The 18,683-nt window shown below is 44.2% G+C and overlaps 1 protein-coding gene and 1 pseudogene across 4 annotated transcripts; both read right to left on the reverse strand.

Moving 5' to 3' along the window:
* Positions 1 to 13: 13 nt before the first annotated feature.
* Positions 14 to 152, reverse strand: LOC127676705 (uncharacterized; annotated as a pseudogene).
* Positions 153 to 3,352: 3,200 nt separating this feature from the next.
* Positions 3,353 to 16,970, reverse strand: LOC127670173 (oocyte zinc finger protein XlCOF6-like). Of its 4 annotated transcripts, XM_052164542.1 has the most exons (6): positions 16,734 to 16,970; positions 14,232 to 14,460; positions 13,956 to 14,011; positions 11,265 to 11,391; positions 10,910 to 11,008; positions 3,353 to 5,950 (listed from the first exon to the last, which is right to left on the reverse strand). In XM_052164542.1, the coding sequence occupies exons 4-6, from the start codon at positions 11,296 to 11,298 to the stop codon at positions 3,570 to 3,572; spliced, it is 2,514 nt and encodes an 837-aa protein (XP_052020502.1). In that variant the 5' UTR covers positions 11,299 to 11,391; positions 13,956 to 14,011; positions 14,232 to 14,460; positions 16,734 to 16,970; the 3' UTR covers positions 3,353 to 3,569. The 4 variants fall into 4 exon arrangements, with proteins under 4 accessions (XP_052020502.1, XP_052020493.1, XP_052020475.1 ...); XM_052164533.1 differs by lacking the exon at positions 13,956 to 14,011 and having other exon boundaries at positions 14,232 to 14,368; XM_052164515.1 differs by lacking the exon at positions 13,956 to 14,011.
* Positions 16,971 to 18,683: the final 1,713 nt, after the last annotated feature.

The raw sequence follows: 18,683 nt of genomic DNA on the forward strand, positions 1-18,683 counted from the left end.
GCCAGGCAAGGCCTGTGGAATGTGATAGAGTCAAAGTCCAAGACTGTCTCACATTGGTAGGGGATTTACTACCTGTATGTGTATATAATTCTAAGAGACTGTAACATTACATCTTCCTACACTTGATCTTAGCCAAAAGGCCGAGAAGCGATACATTACATCTTCCTAAATGTACCTTTTTTCTGTATTTTATTTTATTTGTTTTGTTTTGTTTTTTGTTTGTTTGTTTGTTTTTTCGAGACAGGGTTTCTCTCTATAGCCCTGGCTGTCCTGGAACTCACTCTGTAGACCAGGCTGGCCTCAAACTCAGAAATCTGCCTGCTTCTGCCTCCCAAGTGCTGGGATTAAAGGCATGCGCCACCACCACCCCGCTGTTTTATTAGATTTATTTTATGTATTTTTTTTGCCTGCAGGTTGAGTTTATAGCATCCAGGACAGCTGCAAGAGCAACAAGTGTGCTTGGTCTGTTTCTCTCTTTCAACTTTCTCTTTATTTTCACCAGAACTGAAACGGGTTCTTATTTTTGAGACGGCCTCACTATGTTGGTCTGACTGGCTTGGAACGGGACATGTAGATCATTTTGGCCTTGGACTCCCGGGCTTCCCATGGCCTCTGCTTCCCAAGTGCTGGGATTAAAGATGTATACCACCACACTGGCCTTTTCTAATTTTTCAAAGACTGAAAACTATGTGGTGTTATTAGGAAACAGGAGGTAAAATCATATGGAACATCAAAGGTGAGACTCTGAGATGAACCATCCTGCGTGCCACACTGGGGCATCCTCTCAAGTTTCCCAGAGGATAGAAACCTGTTCTTACTTAGTAGTAAACTTTTTTCTAAGTTGCATAATAGAAACAATGTAGAACTAGGCGGGCAGTAGAAATAATGGTAAATGGAGACACCAGTCAAATGGAAAAAGCATCTCTAGCATTGTAGTGAATAAATTAGTAGACCTAATGTACAGTATGAGAATAAGTAAAGTATTGAATGAGTTATCTCCACACTAAACACGTTCTAGCCCTAGATGGACATCTGCGCTTATTCCATTTCTTTGCTATTGTGAACAGAGCAGTGGTGAACATGGATGTGTCAGTCATTATCTCTGTGGTATGATAGAGATTCCCGGTGTATATCCAGAAGGGGTTAGCAACATGATTGAGTAGTTTCTAATTTCAGAAACTACCACTAAGGTTGCATAGTGAGATCTATTGTTTCAAAACCAAAACGAGTCGAACAAACTAAACACAAGAACAAAACCCCAGACTGATTTCTCTGGAGTTGTAACAAACTGCATTCCCTCAATCAGTGAGTGAAGACTCCCTTTTCTTCGCATCCTCAGATTTGCTGTCCATCGATGACAGCCATCCTGACCAGGTAAGAAGTTAGCTAAGGAGGTAAAACACTTTACAAAGAATTTGACAGTATGTCCTCTTCAGAGAGTTCTCCGCTCAGTTCCTTATCCCATGTCTTTATTGGCATGTTTTTTTCGCTTGCTTTTTCATGGTCTAGGTCTTTTTAAACATTAAAACATGACTTATTGGGAATGGACTAGTACAGCTCTGGTCAGTTCTCACGAAGTGTCTTTCTTTGGGTGGAACAGGCTGCTGCTTCTGTTGAACCCAGTTACTGTTCCTTTGACTACCTCTTTAATTATTTCCCTTCACCCTTTCCAGAAAGTTATCACAAGTCTTTTCTTGTTGTTGTCAGTTTTTGTTGTTGTTTTCTAAGACAGTCTCTCTCTCTCTCTCTCTCTCTCTCTCTCTCTCTCTCTCTCCCTCCCCCTCTCTCTAGCACTGGTTGTCTTGGAACTCATTATGTATATGTAGACCAGGCTGGCCTTGAGCTCACAGAGTTCTGTCTGCCTCTGCCACCTGAGTGCTGGAGTTAAAGGTGTGCACCAACACAACTGGCTATGGATTATGGCATTTCAACTGCATGGGATACTATGCTACCAGCAAAGGTATGTATGTTAGGGTAGAAAAACAATACACACAGAGATGTGATTTTTATAAAACAAAGAGATTCAACACAGGAATATGATTTTGAGAATAGTAACATACACACACACACACACACACACACATACACATCAGCAAATATTTGTAGCTTGGAGATCACAGTGACTTAGTGGTGCTAATGGAGCAGCAAAGCAACCCCAGAATACATACAAATGAATATGGATAAAACTTTATTTAAAAAAATCTAGGCAGGCATGGTGGCATATGCCCTTAGTCCTAGCACATGGGAGACAACAGTGGCAGATGGGTCTCTATGAGTTCAAGACTAGCCTGGTAAGCTGCAGGTTAGCTAAGGTTACATAGTGAGACCCTGTCTCTAAAAAAAAAAAACAAAAAAAAAAAACCAAAAACAAAAACAAAACAAAAAACCAAAAAGACAAAACACCAAAAACACCACCACCACTACCACCAACAAAAAACCCCAAACAAACCATAATGGGCATAAGCTGGCTCAGTGGTGAATGGCACACGTTCAATTCTTGGGACCTGAATGTTGTTAATATAGAACAAACTCCCACAAATAGTTCTCTGACTTCCATAAATGTGCTGTGTCACTCATACACGCACACAGACACAGACACAGTCACAGACGCATATGCTCACATTCTACACTATTGTCTTCTGCATCAATGACTGGTTGGGTCTGTCTATGTAGTTCACTACAGATGGTCACATAGAAAACAGGTACGATGAGCTAACATGAAAGAGAAAAGTTATAATAACAGGAACAGTGAATGCTATAGAATTTCACTTATGAATTTATCTCAAAAGTTACTTTTATATGATGAAAAGATTACTAATTATTGATAGTACAGTCTCAAGATGGTGTGACTAGGGGATAGACTGTCAACACAAATTAGATTCTTCAAAGAAGAAACTCCTGTTAGGAAAACCCCACTCGACTGAGATGACATATATGTAAGTACTGATGTCATATAAATAAGAAGTGTGCAATCAGACATACATGTTAGACACACTTTGGCAGAGAACACTGTCTTGTTTCCTTTCTTGCATTTTAGAAACATTATTTTCCTACAGTCTGGTAACAAATGTGTCTTTTGCCATTTTCTATAGAGAAACCCTTCTCCGCCCGCTGCTTTAGGGTTTCCTCCTAGGATGAATTCCGAAATCCTATTGCAAATGTCTCTCACAAATAATGTGTTTATCCACAAGCAGTGTATATCTATATATTTTAAAGTACAGAAGCCATAATGTATAATGAATTTCTTTAAAATATTCACTTCACGGAACTTAAAGATTATATCTCAGTTAGGAATATGTTTACAGACTATGAGGAAACGTGCTTCACACAAAGACAGCCTAAAAGAACTGTGTCTGGTACGAGCTGCTTGGTATTTATTGTAATCTGACATGCTGTTAAGAGCCTTTTAACACTCAGAGCACAGTAGTGTCTTTCTCTAGTGTAGACCCAGTGCTGCACATCCAGTTGGAATGCACTGCTGGATGATTTCCCATCCTCCCTGCATTTCTACGTAGGAATGACGATGAACATCAGTGGATTGTGTTCTGGGACAATTTCCTATGGCATTCCTAAGGCTTCTTGCCAGTGTGAGTCCGCTGATGGCATTTCAACACATACTTCTGGAGAAATGCCTTCCCACATTTTTGACAGACAAAAGATCTCCCCCTAGTGTGAGTCATCTGATGTCTAGGTAAAGATGACTTATTGTAGAAGCCCTTTCCACATTCAGGGCACACGTAGGGTTTCTCGCCTGTGTGAATTTGCTGATGGGATGTCAGTGCTGACTTCTGGATGAATGTCTTTCCGCATTTTTGACAGACAAAAGGTCTCTCCTTAGTGTGAGTTATCTGATGTCTATGCAAAGATGACCTGCCAAAGAAGCCCTTCCCACATTCAGGGCACACGTAGGGTTTCTCGCCTGTGTGAATCCGCTGATGATCTCGAAGTTGGCCCTTTGAGGCCAGGGCTTTTCCACAGTCACCACATTTGTAAGGCTTTTCCCCAGTGTGTATTCTCTGATGGGTCTGCAGCACTGACTTCTGACTAAAGGCTTTCCCACACTCACTACATATATGGTGTTTTTCTCCAGTATGAATTTTCGTGTGTAGATTGAGGGATGATCTTCGACTGAAGGCCTGCCCACATTCGGAACACGTGTAAGGTGTCTCCCCAGTATGAATTCGGAGATGCTCTTTCTGTTGGGAGGAATTGCTGAACGACTTCCCACAGTAGTTGCATTTGTAAGGTCTCTCCCCCGTGTGAATTCGATGATGGACTGTTAGTTGGGATGAGTGACTGAATGATTTCTCACAGTAATGACATTTATAAGGCTTCTCTCCTGTATGAGTTTGCTGATGAGATGTCAACTGTGACCTCTGGAAGAAGGCCTTCCCACATTTATGACAAACAAAAGGTTTATGCCTAGTGTGAGTTATCTGATGTCTCAGGAAACCTGACCTACCGTGGAAGCCTTTTCCACATTCAGTACACACATAAGGTTTCTCTCCTGTGTGAATTCGCTTGTGTTCTTCCAGTTGGTACTTGGAAGCCAAGGCTTTCCCACAGATGCTGCACTTGTGAGGCTTCTCCACCTTGTGAATTTGGCAATGCACATTCAGTGAGAATGAGTACTTAAAGGATTTCCCACAGTCCTGGCACGTGTAGGGCTTCTCCCCGGTGTGAACTCGATGATGCATCTTCAGTTGGGATGCGTACGTGAATGACTTCCCACAGTCGCTGCATTTGTGAGAATTCTTCCCCAGGTGAAGTGTCTGGTGTGTGCTGAGCTCTGACTTCTGGTTGAAAGCTTTTCCACACGCATTGCACACATGGTGTGTTTGTTTGATATGGATCTTCTGGTGAACGGTGAGGCTGGACTTCCGCTTGAAGCCTTTCCCACAGTCACCGCATTCATAAGGTTTTTCCTTCATATGAATCTGGTAATGCACTTTCAGTCGGGACGGACAGCTGAACAATTTCCCACAAATAGTACATTGATAAGGCTTCTCCCCAGTGTGAATTATCTCATGCGTGTTGAGGATTGACTTCTGCTTGAAGGCTTTCCCACATACAGGACACACGTAAGGCCTCTCCCCTGTGTGTATTCGGTAATGTACCTTCAGCTGGGATGTATTGTTGAATGATTTGCCACAGTCATGACATTCATAAGGTTTCTCTCCTGTGTGAATTCGATGATGGACCTGCAGGTTGGACGTTCGACTAAATGATTTCCCACAGTCGGGACACTCATAAGGTTTCTCTGGGTGAGTTTCTTGATGGGAGGTAAACTCTGTCTTCTGGAGGATGGCTTTCCCACACTTGTGAGAGACAAAAAGTCCTTCTCCAGTGTGAGCTGCCTGGTGTTCACAGAAAGCAGACTCGTCGTAGAAGACCTCTCCACATTCCGTGCATTCATCTGGTTTCTCATGAGAATGAACGTCTTTCTTTGCAAGTGGTTGTTTATGTCTGGGAACTTTTCTGCACTGGTTACCTTTGCACGGATTCCATCCTTCATGAGCAATGGTGCAGTTAGCCTTAGAAGAGTCTTGTGTGACAAGGTGACCAGATGTAACAATATCATTAAACTGTTTTGTGACATTGCCTTGTTCTTCACCATTTGCTTCAAGGTTATGATTCAAACGTTCTGCAAGTAACTTTGGAGCTCCCCGTTGTGTAGAAATACGGTTGGATAATAAGGGAGTGTTTTCCCCGGGCTCTTTACATCCACAGTCTCTGTCTGCATTCTCTGTTTTCTTGTTGAGGAAAACACCAGGACCCCAGGGTGGGATCTGGTTTTGCCGATCCCTTTTTGCAGGGTCAGGATCTTGCCACAGTTCTTCTAAAATAGAACACCACAAACCGTGCCTTGTGATGGCACTTGCCTTACTGGTTTGAAATGCTGCATTCTCAGAAGCTTTCTGTCGAGGAGTGTAAAACTCTGACTCCACTTCTGGGAGAAGAAAAGAGACATGCACAATGAACAGGATGGGTGAGAAATCACAGAGTTAATAAACAACATGCACAAAAAAAAATCTGTGAGGAACTTATGCCAACAAGCAGAACATGCCTACACTCCTTATGTCATGCCAAACATTAGCTTTCCTTATGGTGGAAACTAACTCGTTGTATCCCACAAACCATCTCATAAAGCAATTACAACTGCTTTCCCTGTTTTAAAGATGAAGAAATAGTAATGTGAAAACTTAAGTCAGAGGTAAAGATGGCTGCAATAATCTGCGGGGAAGATTGTTTGGACAAGGGCATTGAATTTGATTTATGTAGGAGACCTAGTAGGGCAAGGTGTAGGGAAGAAAGTGCTAAGGCTGCTATGAGGTAGCCTCAGTGGACAGCCAAAGGTTGAAAGCAAACAGAGACCAACAAAGCAGAGGACTTCAGTTTTAGAGAAAAGCACACTCTTGCAGGGATGGAAGTTTACTTAATCTAGGAAAGCACTCTCTATCTCTGAACCATAACCTAAGATCAGTAAATTTTCTTTCTTTTTTTAACATCAATTTACACATATAGTGGCCTTTTCTGATCTCAACTATATATGAGCAGTTAAAAGCATTTGCTGCTTTTGTAAAGGGCTGGAGTTTAGTTCTCAGCGCCCACAGCAGCAACCAGTTAACTGCAGCTATAGGGGATCCAACATCCTCATCTAGCCTCTCTGGAAACCTTGATACATGTGGCATTTAATTCCATAATGAAATAAAACTAAAAGCCAACAAGAAGGGAAGCCACAGAAACTGTACAGATACATGGACGTAAAACAGTATATTCTGAATTAACAGTGAGTTGCAAAGAAATCAGGGAAGAAATGAAATCATTTCTGGAACAAAATGAAGAGGAATACCAACTTACCATGATCTTTGGATACAGCTCAGACAGTTCCAAGAGAAAGATGATATCTGAGATATTTACATTAAAGAAATCAGAGTTCAACTTAATGATGCAACTAAAGGTCTCAAAATAAATGAAGAAAAAGGCAAAATCCAAAGTAGATGGAAAGAAAAAAAAAGATGTAACATAACAATACACAGAAGGAAACAGACGAGACTGGGATTTAAAAGATGGCTCAGTTGTTAAGAGTACTGGCTGCTCAGTTCCCTGCATCCACATGGCAGCTCACAACTCCCTGAAACACCTGTCCTAGGGGATCAGATGCCCTCTTCTGGCCTCTGTGAGCACTGCACACCGGGGTGCATATATGTTAGTGCAGGCAAAACACCCACCCATACGCATTAAAAAAAAGTGTCCAGGCAGTGGTGGCACACACCTTTAATCCCAGCACTTGGGAGGCAGAGGCATGTAGATTCTGAATCCCAGGCCAGCCTGGTCTACAGAGTGAGTTCCAGGACATCCTGAGAAACCCTATCTCAACAAACAAACAAACAAACAAACAAACAGTGAGATTGAAAAACTCCTAGCCAAACTGACAGGGAAAGAAGACTCAAATTAATAAAATTAGAATTGAAAAAGAGGTTATTACAACAGATTCAAAAGCAGTTTACCGGGGAGTACTTGGAAATCTTACATTAAAAAAACAAAAAACAAAACAAAACAAAACACCAAAAAAACCCTGGAAATTTTAGAGTGATTAAAATTTTAGTCACATATGACGTATGAAAATTAAAACCCTGCTGAGTATAGTGGTGCATGCCTTTAATCAAGGACTTGGGAGGCAGAGGTAGGTGGACCTCTGAGTTCAAGGTCAGCCTAGTCTACAGAGTGAGTTACAGGACTATTAGAGTGAGACTATGTCTTGAAAAACAAAAAAACCAAGGAAATTAAATCAAGAAGATATAAAAAAAAATAGATTCATAAGAAGCAGCAGGAAAGCCAGGCGGTGGTGGCGCACGTCTTTAATCCTAGCACTTGGGAGGCAGAGGCAGGTGGATTTCTGAGTTCAAGGCCAGCCTGGTCTACAGAGTGAGTTACTGGACAGCCAGGGCTACACAGAGAAACCCTGTCTTGAAAAACCAAAAAACAAACAAACAAATAAGCAGCAGTAAAATATCTCCATACAAAGAAAACAGAATATTCATTGGGAGAATCTTCCCAAATCTTTAAGGAACAGGTAACAGCAACACTCCTGAAACCTTTCCATAAAGTGGAAATGGGAGAAACACTAAAAGACACACTGTATGAAGCTAGAATTTGTATCTAATACCAAAACTGGATAAGGACACAACATAACAACAACAACAACAACAGAAATACAAGGAAACTACAGAATAATTTCCTTGATGGAAATTGACACAAAACATCTTAAGAAAAAAATTTCAAAACACATTCAAGAATATATTAAGAAGCATCTTTAACAAATTGTGCTGGGACAACCTGTAAGAAAAAAAGAAGCTAGATCCCCATCTTTCATTTTTCTTAAAAAAGATGCCTTTATTTTGTTTCATGCATGTGCGTATTTACTGACAGTGCCTGTGGCGATCAGAAGAGGAAGTCAGATCCCCTACAACTGGAACTGTAGATGGCTGTGAGCTGCCATCCGGGCACTGGGAACCAGTACTGGGTACTGGGAACCAAACTGGGTGCTGTGGAGAGCAGAAAGTCTCTTAAGTCCAGATAAACAACTTAGACTGAAAATTTGAATGTAATAGATGATGTTATAAAACTGCTAGAGGGAGACAGAAGCAAAACTTTTAAAGACACATGCATGGGCTAGGACTTCTAGAAAAGGACTGCAATAGCACAGGAAAAAAAAATCCCACTAACTAATAACAGGGTTATATAAAAACCTGTACAGCAAAAGAAACCGTCAGCAGAACGAAGAGGCAGCCAATATAATGGGAAAGAATTTTTATAACTACAGATTAATATATAGACTATGCAAAAACACCAAATTCCCCAATCAAGCAATAAATTTATTTAATGGATAATTCTTAAAACAAATGGCTAATACATATTTGAAAACGTGTTCAATATTTTCAGTCATCAGGGAAACACAATTTCAAACTTCTTTCATATTCTGGGTCACCCTAATCAGAATGGCTATTAAGAAAAGAAACAGGGCTAGTGAGATATGGCTCAGTGGTTAGGAGCACTGACAGCTCTTTCAGAGGTCCTGAGTTCAATTCTCAGCAACCACATGGTGGCTCACAACCATCTGTAATGGGGTCTGATGCCTTCTTCTGGTGTGTCTGAAGGCAGCAACAATGTACTCGTGTACATAAAAGAAATTAATAAATCCTTCAAAAAAAAAGAAGAAGAAAGAAAAGAAAAGAAAGAAACAAGAAATGCCGGCAAGGAAAGCTACAGCCCTGCTCCGGGGTGTGTAAACAACTGTAGCCACTATAGAAGCCAGGGTGGAAGGGTCTCAAAGAACTCAAAACAGAACTTCCATATGACCCGGCCTGACTGACCTGCCTATATGCCTGGAGGACTCCAGGTCTTACGTATGAACGTAAGCAGGCCTGTTTGCACAGCCATTTATGCTGCACTGAGAAACAGAACCGGATGTCTCTCGACAGATGAAAGAACTAAAAGAATGTAGAACATGAACCTCAGGGGGAAAACATGCACCTCAGGGGTTTTAGTTAGCCACGAAGAAAAAACGAAATCCTGACAACTGTAGTGACATGAATGGGACTTGCCGTGAGGTGAGGGGAATGAAGTGGCACTCCTTAAAGACTGAGTACCACGTTTTTTCATTTAGGTGGCCTCTAGATTTTAATTTCTGCATGTGTACATACAGGTATGTCTGCATGTGTTGTATGTAAATAGTCAAAGTAGAAAAAGGCCTTGCCCGGCGATGGTGGCGCACACCTTTAATCCCAGTACTTGGGAGGCAGGCAGAGGCAGAGGCAGAGGCAGAGGCAGAGGCAGAGGCAGAGGCAGAGGCAGAGGCAGAGGCAGAGGCAGGTGGATTTCTGAGTTCGAGGCCAGTCTGGTCTACAGAGTGAGTTCCAGGACAGCCAGGGCTACACAGAGAAACCCTGTCTCGAAAAACCAAAAAAAAAAAAAAAAAAAAAAAAAAGAGAGAGAGAGAGAGAGAGAGAGAGAGAGAGAGAGAGAGAGAGAAAGGCCTTAATAAGGTATCTTAAGGGAGGAAGATACAGGCAGAGAGGGGACATTTCGTAGCAAGGAGGGGGACCGACAGGATGGGTTTGGAGGAGCTCAGTGGGGAAAGGGCCAGGAGAGGAAAACATGTGGCAGCTATCACAAGAAAAAGACAACAAAACTAATTTTAAAAAAATCCAATGTTTTTTTTATCCACCCAACCAACTATGCAGAAAGCTTGGTATCTCACTAGTCTATCTTATCCATGTTGACACAGCTGTCTGTCTACACTTCTACCACACTGGGGACTGAACCCAAGGCTCTGCACACGCCAGCCTTCCAGGCCACCACTGAGCTATGCATCCCCAGCCCTAACCATGGTTATCATGAAAAAAGAAAAAGACCAATTTCTTCCCCCAACCAACACATGTATCTATATTCTCAACCACCACTGAGTTCCCTTCACTTGCTTTTTGTTGCCAGTTTGGTAACGCCCAGTGTAGACAAGCAAGGTGTGCACATAAAAACCTATGCATCGATCTTCAGAATAGGGTTGTTAGTCAACTTGGGTGTTGCTGTCACTACGACGAGGCAGCCAGCTGCCCACTATTCTCCTCTGAGGGTCTTATCCTCACTCCTAGATCATAGTGACGCAGTATTGTAGGATTAGCTGTAGAGAGTTGCTGTAGGAAGCAAGCTTGGTGCCCACCATCCCGGTCCATATTCACAATGTACTTGGTACCTGGTTCATATTCACAATGCACTGTGGCATTAGCTGTAAAGAGTGTGGGGGGGAGACAAGCCTGGTGCCCACTACTAGGGGAAGGAATGAATGAGGTAGGCTGGTGACGACGCTCTAATAACATCCACCTCCGTCTAAAGTCTACCCACTCACCTTGACACCAACAACGAGACGGGGACTTAACCTCTCCTGTCTGTTCCTCCTTTCTTTTCTTTATCCTGAAGATGGCCCCGGGGCTAGGAATAGGGCAGCCTGTAGTTGGAAGAATATCTGCTCAGTGTGTAGCTTTTGAGGTCATCCAATGAGCTTAGTGCTGGCTGGTTGGAAAATTAATATTTTGTACTGGGCACAGAGTAATTAACTTGGAGTATCAAAAAGTAATGAACTACTGGGACAGACCATGAGAGAAAACCATGACACACTTTTGGTATCCCACCATGTTCTAGAGAAAGAAGGAGGAAGCATTTTCAACAAAGCCCACCCTGGACCCCCGGCCAGCCATGCTCACCCACTGACAAGAGGTGGCTGTAGATCTCCAGCATCACATCCTGGTACAGGCGTCTCTGGGCAGGGTCCAGGCGCCGCCACTCCTCCTGGCTGAAGTCCACAGTCACATCCTCAATGGACACCAGTCTCTGTAATACAAAATATAACGCTGTAACACTCTATAATACGCAATGTGCAGTCCATTCTGAGTTACTCTTCATTGGAGAGGTGGCCCGGCACACAGCAACCTAGCTCAGTGATTCTTTACTGTGACAGATCATTCAGCTTTCTAGGAAATATCTATTTCATAGTATATGGATAAGAGTATGCAAATATGTATTATATAATATATGTTATGTAAATATTTCAGAAGTTAAGAAAGTTTCTAAAAATATCCATCTCTTGTACAGTCAGATTTTCATCCCCAAAGCAGCCAGAAATGGGTTGTCACTGATACTTCAAAACGGAATAAGCAGCTTAAGACTTAGATCTACCATTATTCTAGGATTCGGGGAAGGCAGCTCAGTGGAGTGGTGAATTATCATGATTCGGTGAGGACCAGGCAAGGGAGGAGCACTCAAGACTGAGGACTTCGCGTTGTTTCATTCTAACTTGGGGAATTAATGAATTCAGAAACACCCCGCATCAAAATACCTCCAGTATCTTTGGACATAAATAATAAATAGTCCATCCACGAGCCAGAGGACAACTCACTGAAAGATATATTACAAATTAAAAATAAAGTTTGAAATTGCATTTTAAAACAATAACAGGTAGGTGTGGTGCACGCTTTTAGTCCCAATGCTCTTAAGAAAAAGGTATGCAGACCATTACCAGTTCAAGGCTAGTCTGGTCTAGACAGTAAATTCCAGCCAGAGAAAGCTACACAGTGAGACTCTGTCTCAAATGAACAGACAAAACAATAACAATTTTTAGACAGATTAGAAAGTAAAACAGATATTCTGCCAGCAAAAGAAAAACAAAACAAAAAAAAAAACCCTTTAATATAGAGAATTAGGGTAAAGGAGATTACTCAGCAGGTAAAAATGCTTGCTGCCCTGCCTGATGATGACTTCAATCCCCAAGATATACAAAGTCAGAGAGAGAGAGACAGAGAGAGAGAGAGAGAGAGAGAGAGAGAGCTGCAAGTTGTCCTCTGACTTCCACAGAATACCTGGGTATGCATGTGCCACTCCTCACAATGAATGAAAACAAAATCTAAACAATCGATAATTAAAAAGTACAGTGGAGCTGGGCGGTGATGGCGCACGCCTGTAATCCCAGCACTCGGGAGGCAGAGGCAGGCGGATTTCTGAGTTCGAGACCAGCCTGGTCTACAGAGTGAGTTCCAGGACAGCCAGGACTACACAGAGAAACCCTGTCTTGAGAAAACCAAATCCAAAAAAAACCAAAAGAGAGAGAGAGAGAGAGAGAGAGAGAGAGAGAGAGAGAGAAAAGAAACAGTGGAGAGTCAAGTTTGAAGGACAGGATTTCCAGAAGGGCGGGTGAAGAGGAAATAGGCAGCTCACAGAGCGCTTCAGGGAGAGTAAGGAAGAGCTTCCCAGCCTAGACTCTGAACCTAGCCAAGGACACGTGTTGAGGTGGAAATATTTCCAACAGTGTGCGTATATATCTGACAAATTATTTCATATATAAGTAATGAAATGAATGGTATGCTGGAAGAATCTGGTCCCATCGTGAAGCTGTGTGAGGACTCTGAGTGCTTGTCAGGAAACAAGACCCAATCTGCGACCTCAGCTTCTTCAAAAAACCATGGAGTTGTTCTTGGAATGGGTTTTACTTCCAGGTAAAGCGGCTAGGAGTGAAATTACTTCGGATTGCTCATTACAACTGGCTCTTGTTATTTATTTGTTTATGTGTCTCTGGAAAAACACAGTTTTGCTGTGTGCATGTGGCTTGCCTGTTCTACACACCTTGCCCTGGAGATTGGACACCTGATGCATGCGATTCCCCTTGGCCCTCTGAGTATAAATTACCTGCTTGGAATAAAGTTGGTCACTGCATGAGACTTCAGTCTGCCTCTGTTATGGTTTATATATGCTTGGCCTAGGGAGTAGCAGATACTATTGGGAGCTGTGGCCCATTAGAGTAGGCGTGGCCTAGGTGTGTCACTGTGGGTGTGGGCTTTAAGAGCATCATCCTAGCTGCCTAGAAGCCAGTATTCTTTTTTTTTTTTAATATTTTTATTTTCTATATTCTTTGTTTACATTTCAAATGATTTCCCCTTTCCCGGATCCCCTCTCCCCATATGCCCCATAAACCTTCTTCTCTCCATCCATTCTCCAATCACCTCCCTCCTTTTCCATGAAGAAGTATGGAGAGGCTCCTGATCCTGGAAAGGATTGACCTAGCATTGGAGCGGAATATAAGGACGGAGAAGCCAGTATTCTGCTAGTTGACTTCAGATGACAATCTCAGCTCCACTTGCACCATGCCTGCCTGGGTGCCGCCATGTTCCTGCCTTGATGATAATAGACCGAATTTCTGAACTTGTAAGCCAGCCCCAATGAAATGTTGTCCTTATAAGAGTTGCCTTGGTCATGGTGTCTGCTCACAGCAGCAAAACCCTAACTAAGACAGTCTCGTTTCTCGGCTCCATTCTCCCAAGCCTCACAGCCTCTAGAGCAGAACACAGCATGTATCTCAATTTTTGGCAAAGCATCCTCACACACTCATCATCTCTAAGACTTACCAGCCGTGAATCCACATCAAATGAACTCCTTCGACAGACTCACAAAATGACAGTGGCTATGAAATGGGACAAGAAGACACAGGATTGAGGACTCGGCCGGGGACACAGGTTTGAGGGCTACATCTACCTAAGCACCAGGACGCAGGACAAGGAGTGACATGACAGACTAGGAGGTGCAGGAGCACTGGCCCCTGTGGTCTGCCTCTGGGAGCCCAACATCTGCTACTTCCCATGTCCGTGTTTTAGAGCACTGGACCCTGGGCAGCTGCGGCTTACCTCACATGACCCATCCTGCTCCTGTGGGTGCAGTCTCTGGGGCTTCTTGGGCAAATTCATGTCAGCAGGTATGTTTCCTCTCTTGCCTCTTTGCTGGCAGATCCAATTCTCTCAGGGACTGGAAGCCGGATGAGTGTCTAGAGGTTCCCAGAAGAACAGTTAAGCAGAGAGGCCAGCTGTGGTGAGGTAGAAAAATCTTGCAGCCTGGATGATGTGGCCTGACTTAGACCTAAAAGGACAGCAGAAAGCCCCAGTGAGGGAATGACCTTGTGTCCTCCTCAGCCAGCGTTAGCCCATGAGTTTCTGAGTGCCCAAGATGTCACAGTGTAGACATGCTAAAACAGACAATGCTCAGAAAAGCCCTGCCCTGGTACTCACCAGGGTGATGACAAAGAAAACCCAAGCACCATAGCCTGGGGTCTGGGGAGGTGGTGCAGTGGGTAAAAGAACTTGCTGTATCAGCATGAGGCACTGAGTTCAAATCCCCAGCAATCTGAAAAGGCAGGGCTTGGCTACAAATGCCTGTAACTCCAGTATTGTGTGGGACAAAGAGAGAAGGACCTCTGGGCTCTCTGGCTATCAGCCTAGCTCCAGGTTCAGCGGCAGACCCAATCTCAAGGGAAAAGACAGGGCGTGATGGAGCAGGATACACAATCTTACTCTGGCCTCTGCGCAGGCGCACTTACAGACTCGCGCCTCTGCCCACGCCCACACGTATATACCACATACAACACACATGCCAAAACCCAAACAACTCCCCTTCCCTGACGTAAACACAAAACACGATAGTTAGGAAGTATTCACTGCCGCTGCTGTATCTTTTGACTTGTGAGAAGATGAGGAATTAACCTAGTTGTTTCCACAGCGAGGATGTGGGTGTGTACCATGGGCACCGAGGACCTGCGGTGATTTAAAGCTCAGCGCGCCCTCAGAAGCTGCAGAGAAATGTGTATAAAAAGGCGTTCAGGAAAAATAAATAAATTAATTAATTAAAAAAAAAAAAGGCGTTCAGGCTGCTCCTTTTTTCTGAGCTTTGTTAAGCTGTTCACACACAGGCCTGCCCAGCCCCCAACTTTTTGAGACATGGTCTCACTATGTTGCTGCAACTGGCCTGGAGCTTTCCGTGTAGAGCAGGCTGGCCTCAAACTCACAGAGTGCCACCTGCCTCTGCTTCCTGAGTGCTGGGACTACAGGTGTGCGCCATCGCACCCAGCTCTCACGAGAGCTCCTTTAACCGTGTCATCAACTTTAGTATAACCATTTCCCTTGACGAAATGACAAATAAGGCTATGTGCTGGTCCAGAATGCACCCTAGGAAGAAGAGCAGGAGCAGTCTCGTTCGTTCCCTGCTCTAAACCACATGCAGTGCTCGTGGTCTCGTGCGGTCCCTGTGTGCCCAGAACCTAGAACCCTTTCTTCTTCCTCCTGCCTTCTGAGAGCAGAGATGTGGCGCAGTGTGGTGTGGTGATGGCCACTCCTGGCTCTCTCTGCCTTTCTTTTTACATCTATGCCCACACTGACACCTTGCTTTCTTCCCTTAAATTCAGTGGCTCAATCTCTTCCCTACCTTGGAAACCCTGCACATGACCAGCAGGCCCTCCACACAAAGCACTTCTCCCCTGTCCACAATGTCCTCATGGTAAACCGAACATATTCACTGACATCCCGGACTTTCACACTGACCTGAGGACTAATTTGACCTCAGGGTTAAAATGGGCATGCCTGGTTCCACAGAACATTATTACTTACTTTGGCGACCAAGAAATGTTCACTAGAGATGGCAATTGAGGAGTTTCCAGAGACTCCTCAATAAACTCAATAGTGATACCCAAAGAACATCTCCCAATAAGGACACAGGGTCATTCTGCTCAAATGCCAATCACTGGCTCTTACTGTGATCATGTGGTCTCAGCAGAGGCAGCCTTGAACCGCCTCATTTGCAAAGGGTCCTGGACCTCCCATAAAATGAGCCTGGGGATAAGGATTTGCCTTTTAAACTTTGCTCTGCAGCGCTAGCTCCTTACAGGAGATTGCATGCTAGGAATGAAACGGTCCTGTCTTACAAGCCCCGCTGCCTGCACAAAGGCTCATCTCGCAGCTCTCATGCCTGTGCCCACTTCAGAGTGTGCACGTGCAAACCCCCTGGCTTTTGTTTCATGTGTTCCTAATATTAGCCTCCCCGGCCGGCGGCACAGGCTGCCTGGGAAGGGCCGACCTTTCCCAGCTGAGCCCAAACCACCAATAATCTCATTTTCCATTTGTATCTGCCTTTTCTCTTCTCGCAGGCCATTAGAAAGCAGTGCGATCGCCCTCAGAGACGCTAGCCCCAGGCTTGCGGTAGGGAGCTGCATTGTCTCTCTCCGCACCCCTGCTCTCCCAACTCCCACGGGAGTCCCACCCCAGCTCAGCCAGGGCCTCCCCCAGCAGCGGTGTCAGCTGTTACTCAACACTAAATCAGCGTTCAATAGTAGGGCTTCCTCCCTGCGCCGCCGCTGCGCTCACCTCTCACAGCACCGCAGAGAACTCCGCACAGGACCCTGGCGACTTCCGCCCCGGGCTCTCGGCGTTAGAATCCAAACTCTCCTGCAGTGCGGGCAACGATAACAGAACCGATCTCCGCGGAGATTTAAGCGGATATGACCAATCCAGACTACTTCCGTTTACTATAAATCTTTTGCCTTTTTTTTTCTTTGCCTTTTTTTCCCTTGTGAAGGCTGGAGAAGAGCATGCGTGCTACCCTTTGTGAAGGTACAACTTGCCAACACTTCTCAAGGATCTTCCTGTAGTTTCTGTTCCTTTAGGAGCTGTCATGGCCACTCCCACAATACAACGATACAGAGACCACCAGTACAGTAGGTTAGTTACACATAACCAGGCAAAGCTTGTAGACTGTGGCACAGTGAAAGACCAAGGCTGTCTCATATTTACAGGGGATTTTACATCCTGCCTATACGTGTAATATCACTTATTTCTAAGAGACTGAGATGCTGCATATTACTAAAAATAGCATTTGTCTGTATTTTCTCGGAGACTTAAAAGATTTCTTTTTTTCCCTCTAAACTAAAAAGTAAATAAATAATAAATTAATAAATAGAAAAAGAAAAGAAAACTAGGTAGGTTTGTTGGGAAATGGGAACTGAAGATGGATAGGATCTTTAAAGGTGAAAGTCTGAAATAAATGTGACACCGAGGCTTTTCACGGTCGCCAGAGGTGTGTGTGTGTGTGTGGGGGGGGATCTATTCTCAATTGCAAGTGTTTGTTTTTAGCTTGGGAGGCAGAGGCTGTCGGATTTCTGAGTTCAAGGGCAGCCTGGTCTACAGAGTGAGTTCCAGGACAGCCAGGGCTATACAGAAAAACCCTATCTCAAAAAACAAAACAAAACAAAAAACAAACAAAAACAAACAAAAAACAAAAAAACCCAAGTGTTTGCTTTTTAGTTCTGTATTATTTATTGTGTTTTGCATATATAGAAAATAGTGCAGAGGTAGATGGAGAAGGTAACAATGATAAATGGGGAGAGAGCAGTTGTCAGTGAAAGCGTCCAGTACAGTAGAGGAAAGAAATCAATAGGCCAAAGTAGAACATTAGAATAAAATGAAAGCTCGTGTGACATAGCTCAGGTTAGCATTCTCTCGGTCTGTGTAGACCAGAGTGTGGCACTGAACAGGGACCGTCCTCCTGCTCTGCTTTCCGAGGGCTGGGAGGGTACGCCATCCTGCCTGGCTTCGCGGATGATCTTGATCATCTTGAGAACAAACTATAATAGTGGTGCTCTCGTGACCAGGGCTTTGTGCCCAAAGATGCAGCTCCGCGGGTCCCATTGAGCAGCCCCAGGCACCCATCACTACATACCGAATTATATTAAACTACATAAACGTTAATATGCAAATATCAATTTCTGATCGTTTGTCTGCTACGTCTCGGGATACGATTGATACCCACCCACTTACTGCAGCCCGGCACCGCCCGGCTCTTCCACGGGCTCTCTCCTACGCTTCCCTCCCTAGTCAGTAAACACGGTACAGCGTCCATCTGTAGCACAGCCTGAGCCACAGCCAGTCCACCGGGAAGATGGAGCACTTGCCCCGCGAGGTGATGATGCACAAGAGAAGCTGGAAGTGTATGCCTCTCCTTCTTTCTGCTCCGTGAAACTGACCTAATGGGCAGCTGAGGAGGTTGCCCGGCCGATGCCAGAAAACCACCCCATGCATCGGGAGGCTGAACCACAGATGCCCTGGACAACGTTAAGGCCAGGTGTGCGGGAACACACCCTTAATTCCAGCACTCGGGAGGCAGAGGCAAGCAGATGTGTGTGAGTTCCAGGCCAGCTAGGGCTACACAGTGAGATGCTATATAAAAAGAAATAGCAGAAATGTACACAAAACAAACTGTCTAGGGCTGGGCAGTGGTGGCGCAAGCCTGTAATCCCAGCACTTGGGAGGCAGAGGCAG

The sequence above is a fragment of the Apodemus sylvaticus genome, chromosome 1 (genome assembly GCF_947179515.1).
Source record: "Apodemus sylvaticus chromosome 1, mApoSyl1.1, whole genome shotgun sequence".
NCBI classification, from domain to species: Eukaryota; Metazoa; Chordata; class Mammalia; order Rodentia; family Muridae; genus Apodemus; species Apodemus sylvaticus.

What these genes read in the sequence shown, in the direction of transcription:
- LOC127670173 (XM_052164533.1), bottom strand. Translation starts at nt 14,291, where the DNA reads ATGAATTTGCCCAAGAAGCCCCAGAGACTGCACCCACAGGAGCAGGAT. An exon ending in AGCAGGATGGGTCATGTGAG is followed by an intron (nt 11,392 to 14,231) that starts GTAAGCCGCAGC and finishes TTTGTATTACAG; the next exon opens with AGACTGGTGTCCATTGAGGA. An exon ending in GTCTCGTTGTTGGTGTCAAG is followed by an intron (nt 5,951 to 10,909) that starts GTGAGTGGGTAG and finishes TTCTTCTCCCAG; the next exon opens with AAGTGGAGTCAGAGTTTTAC.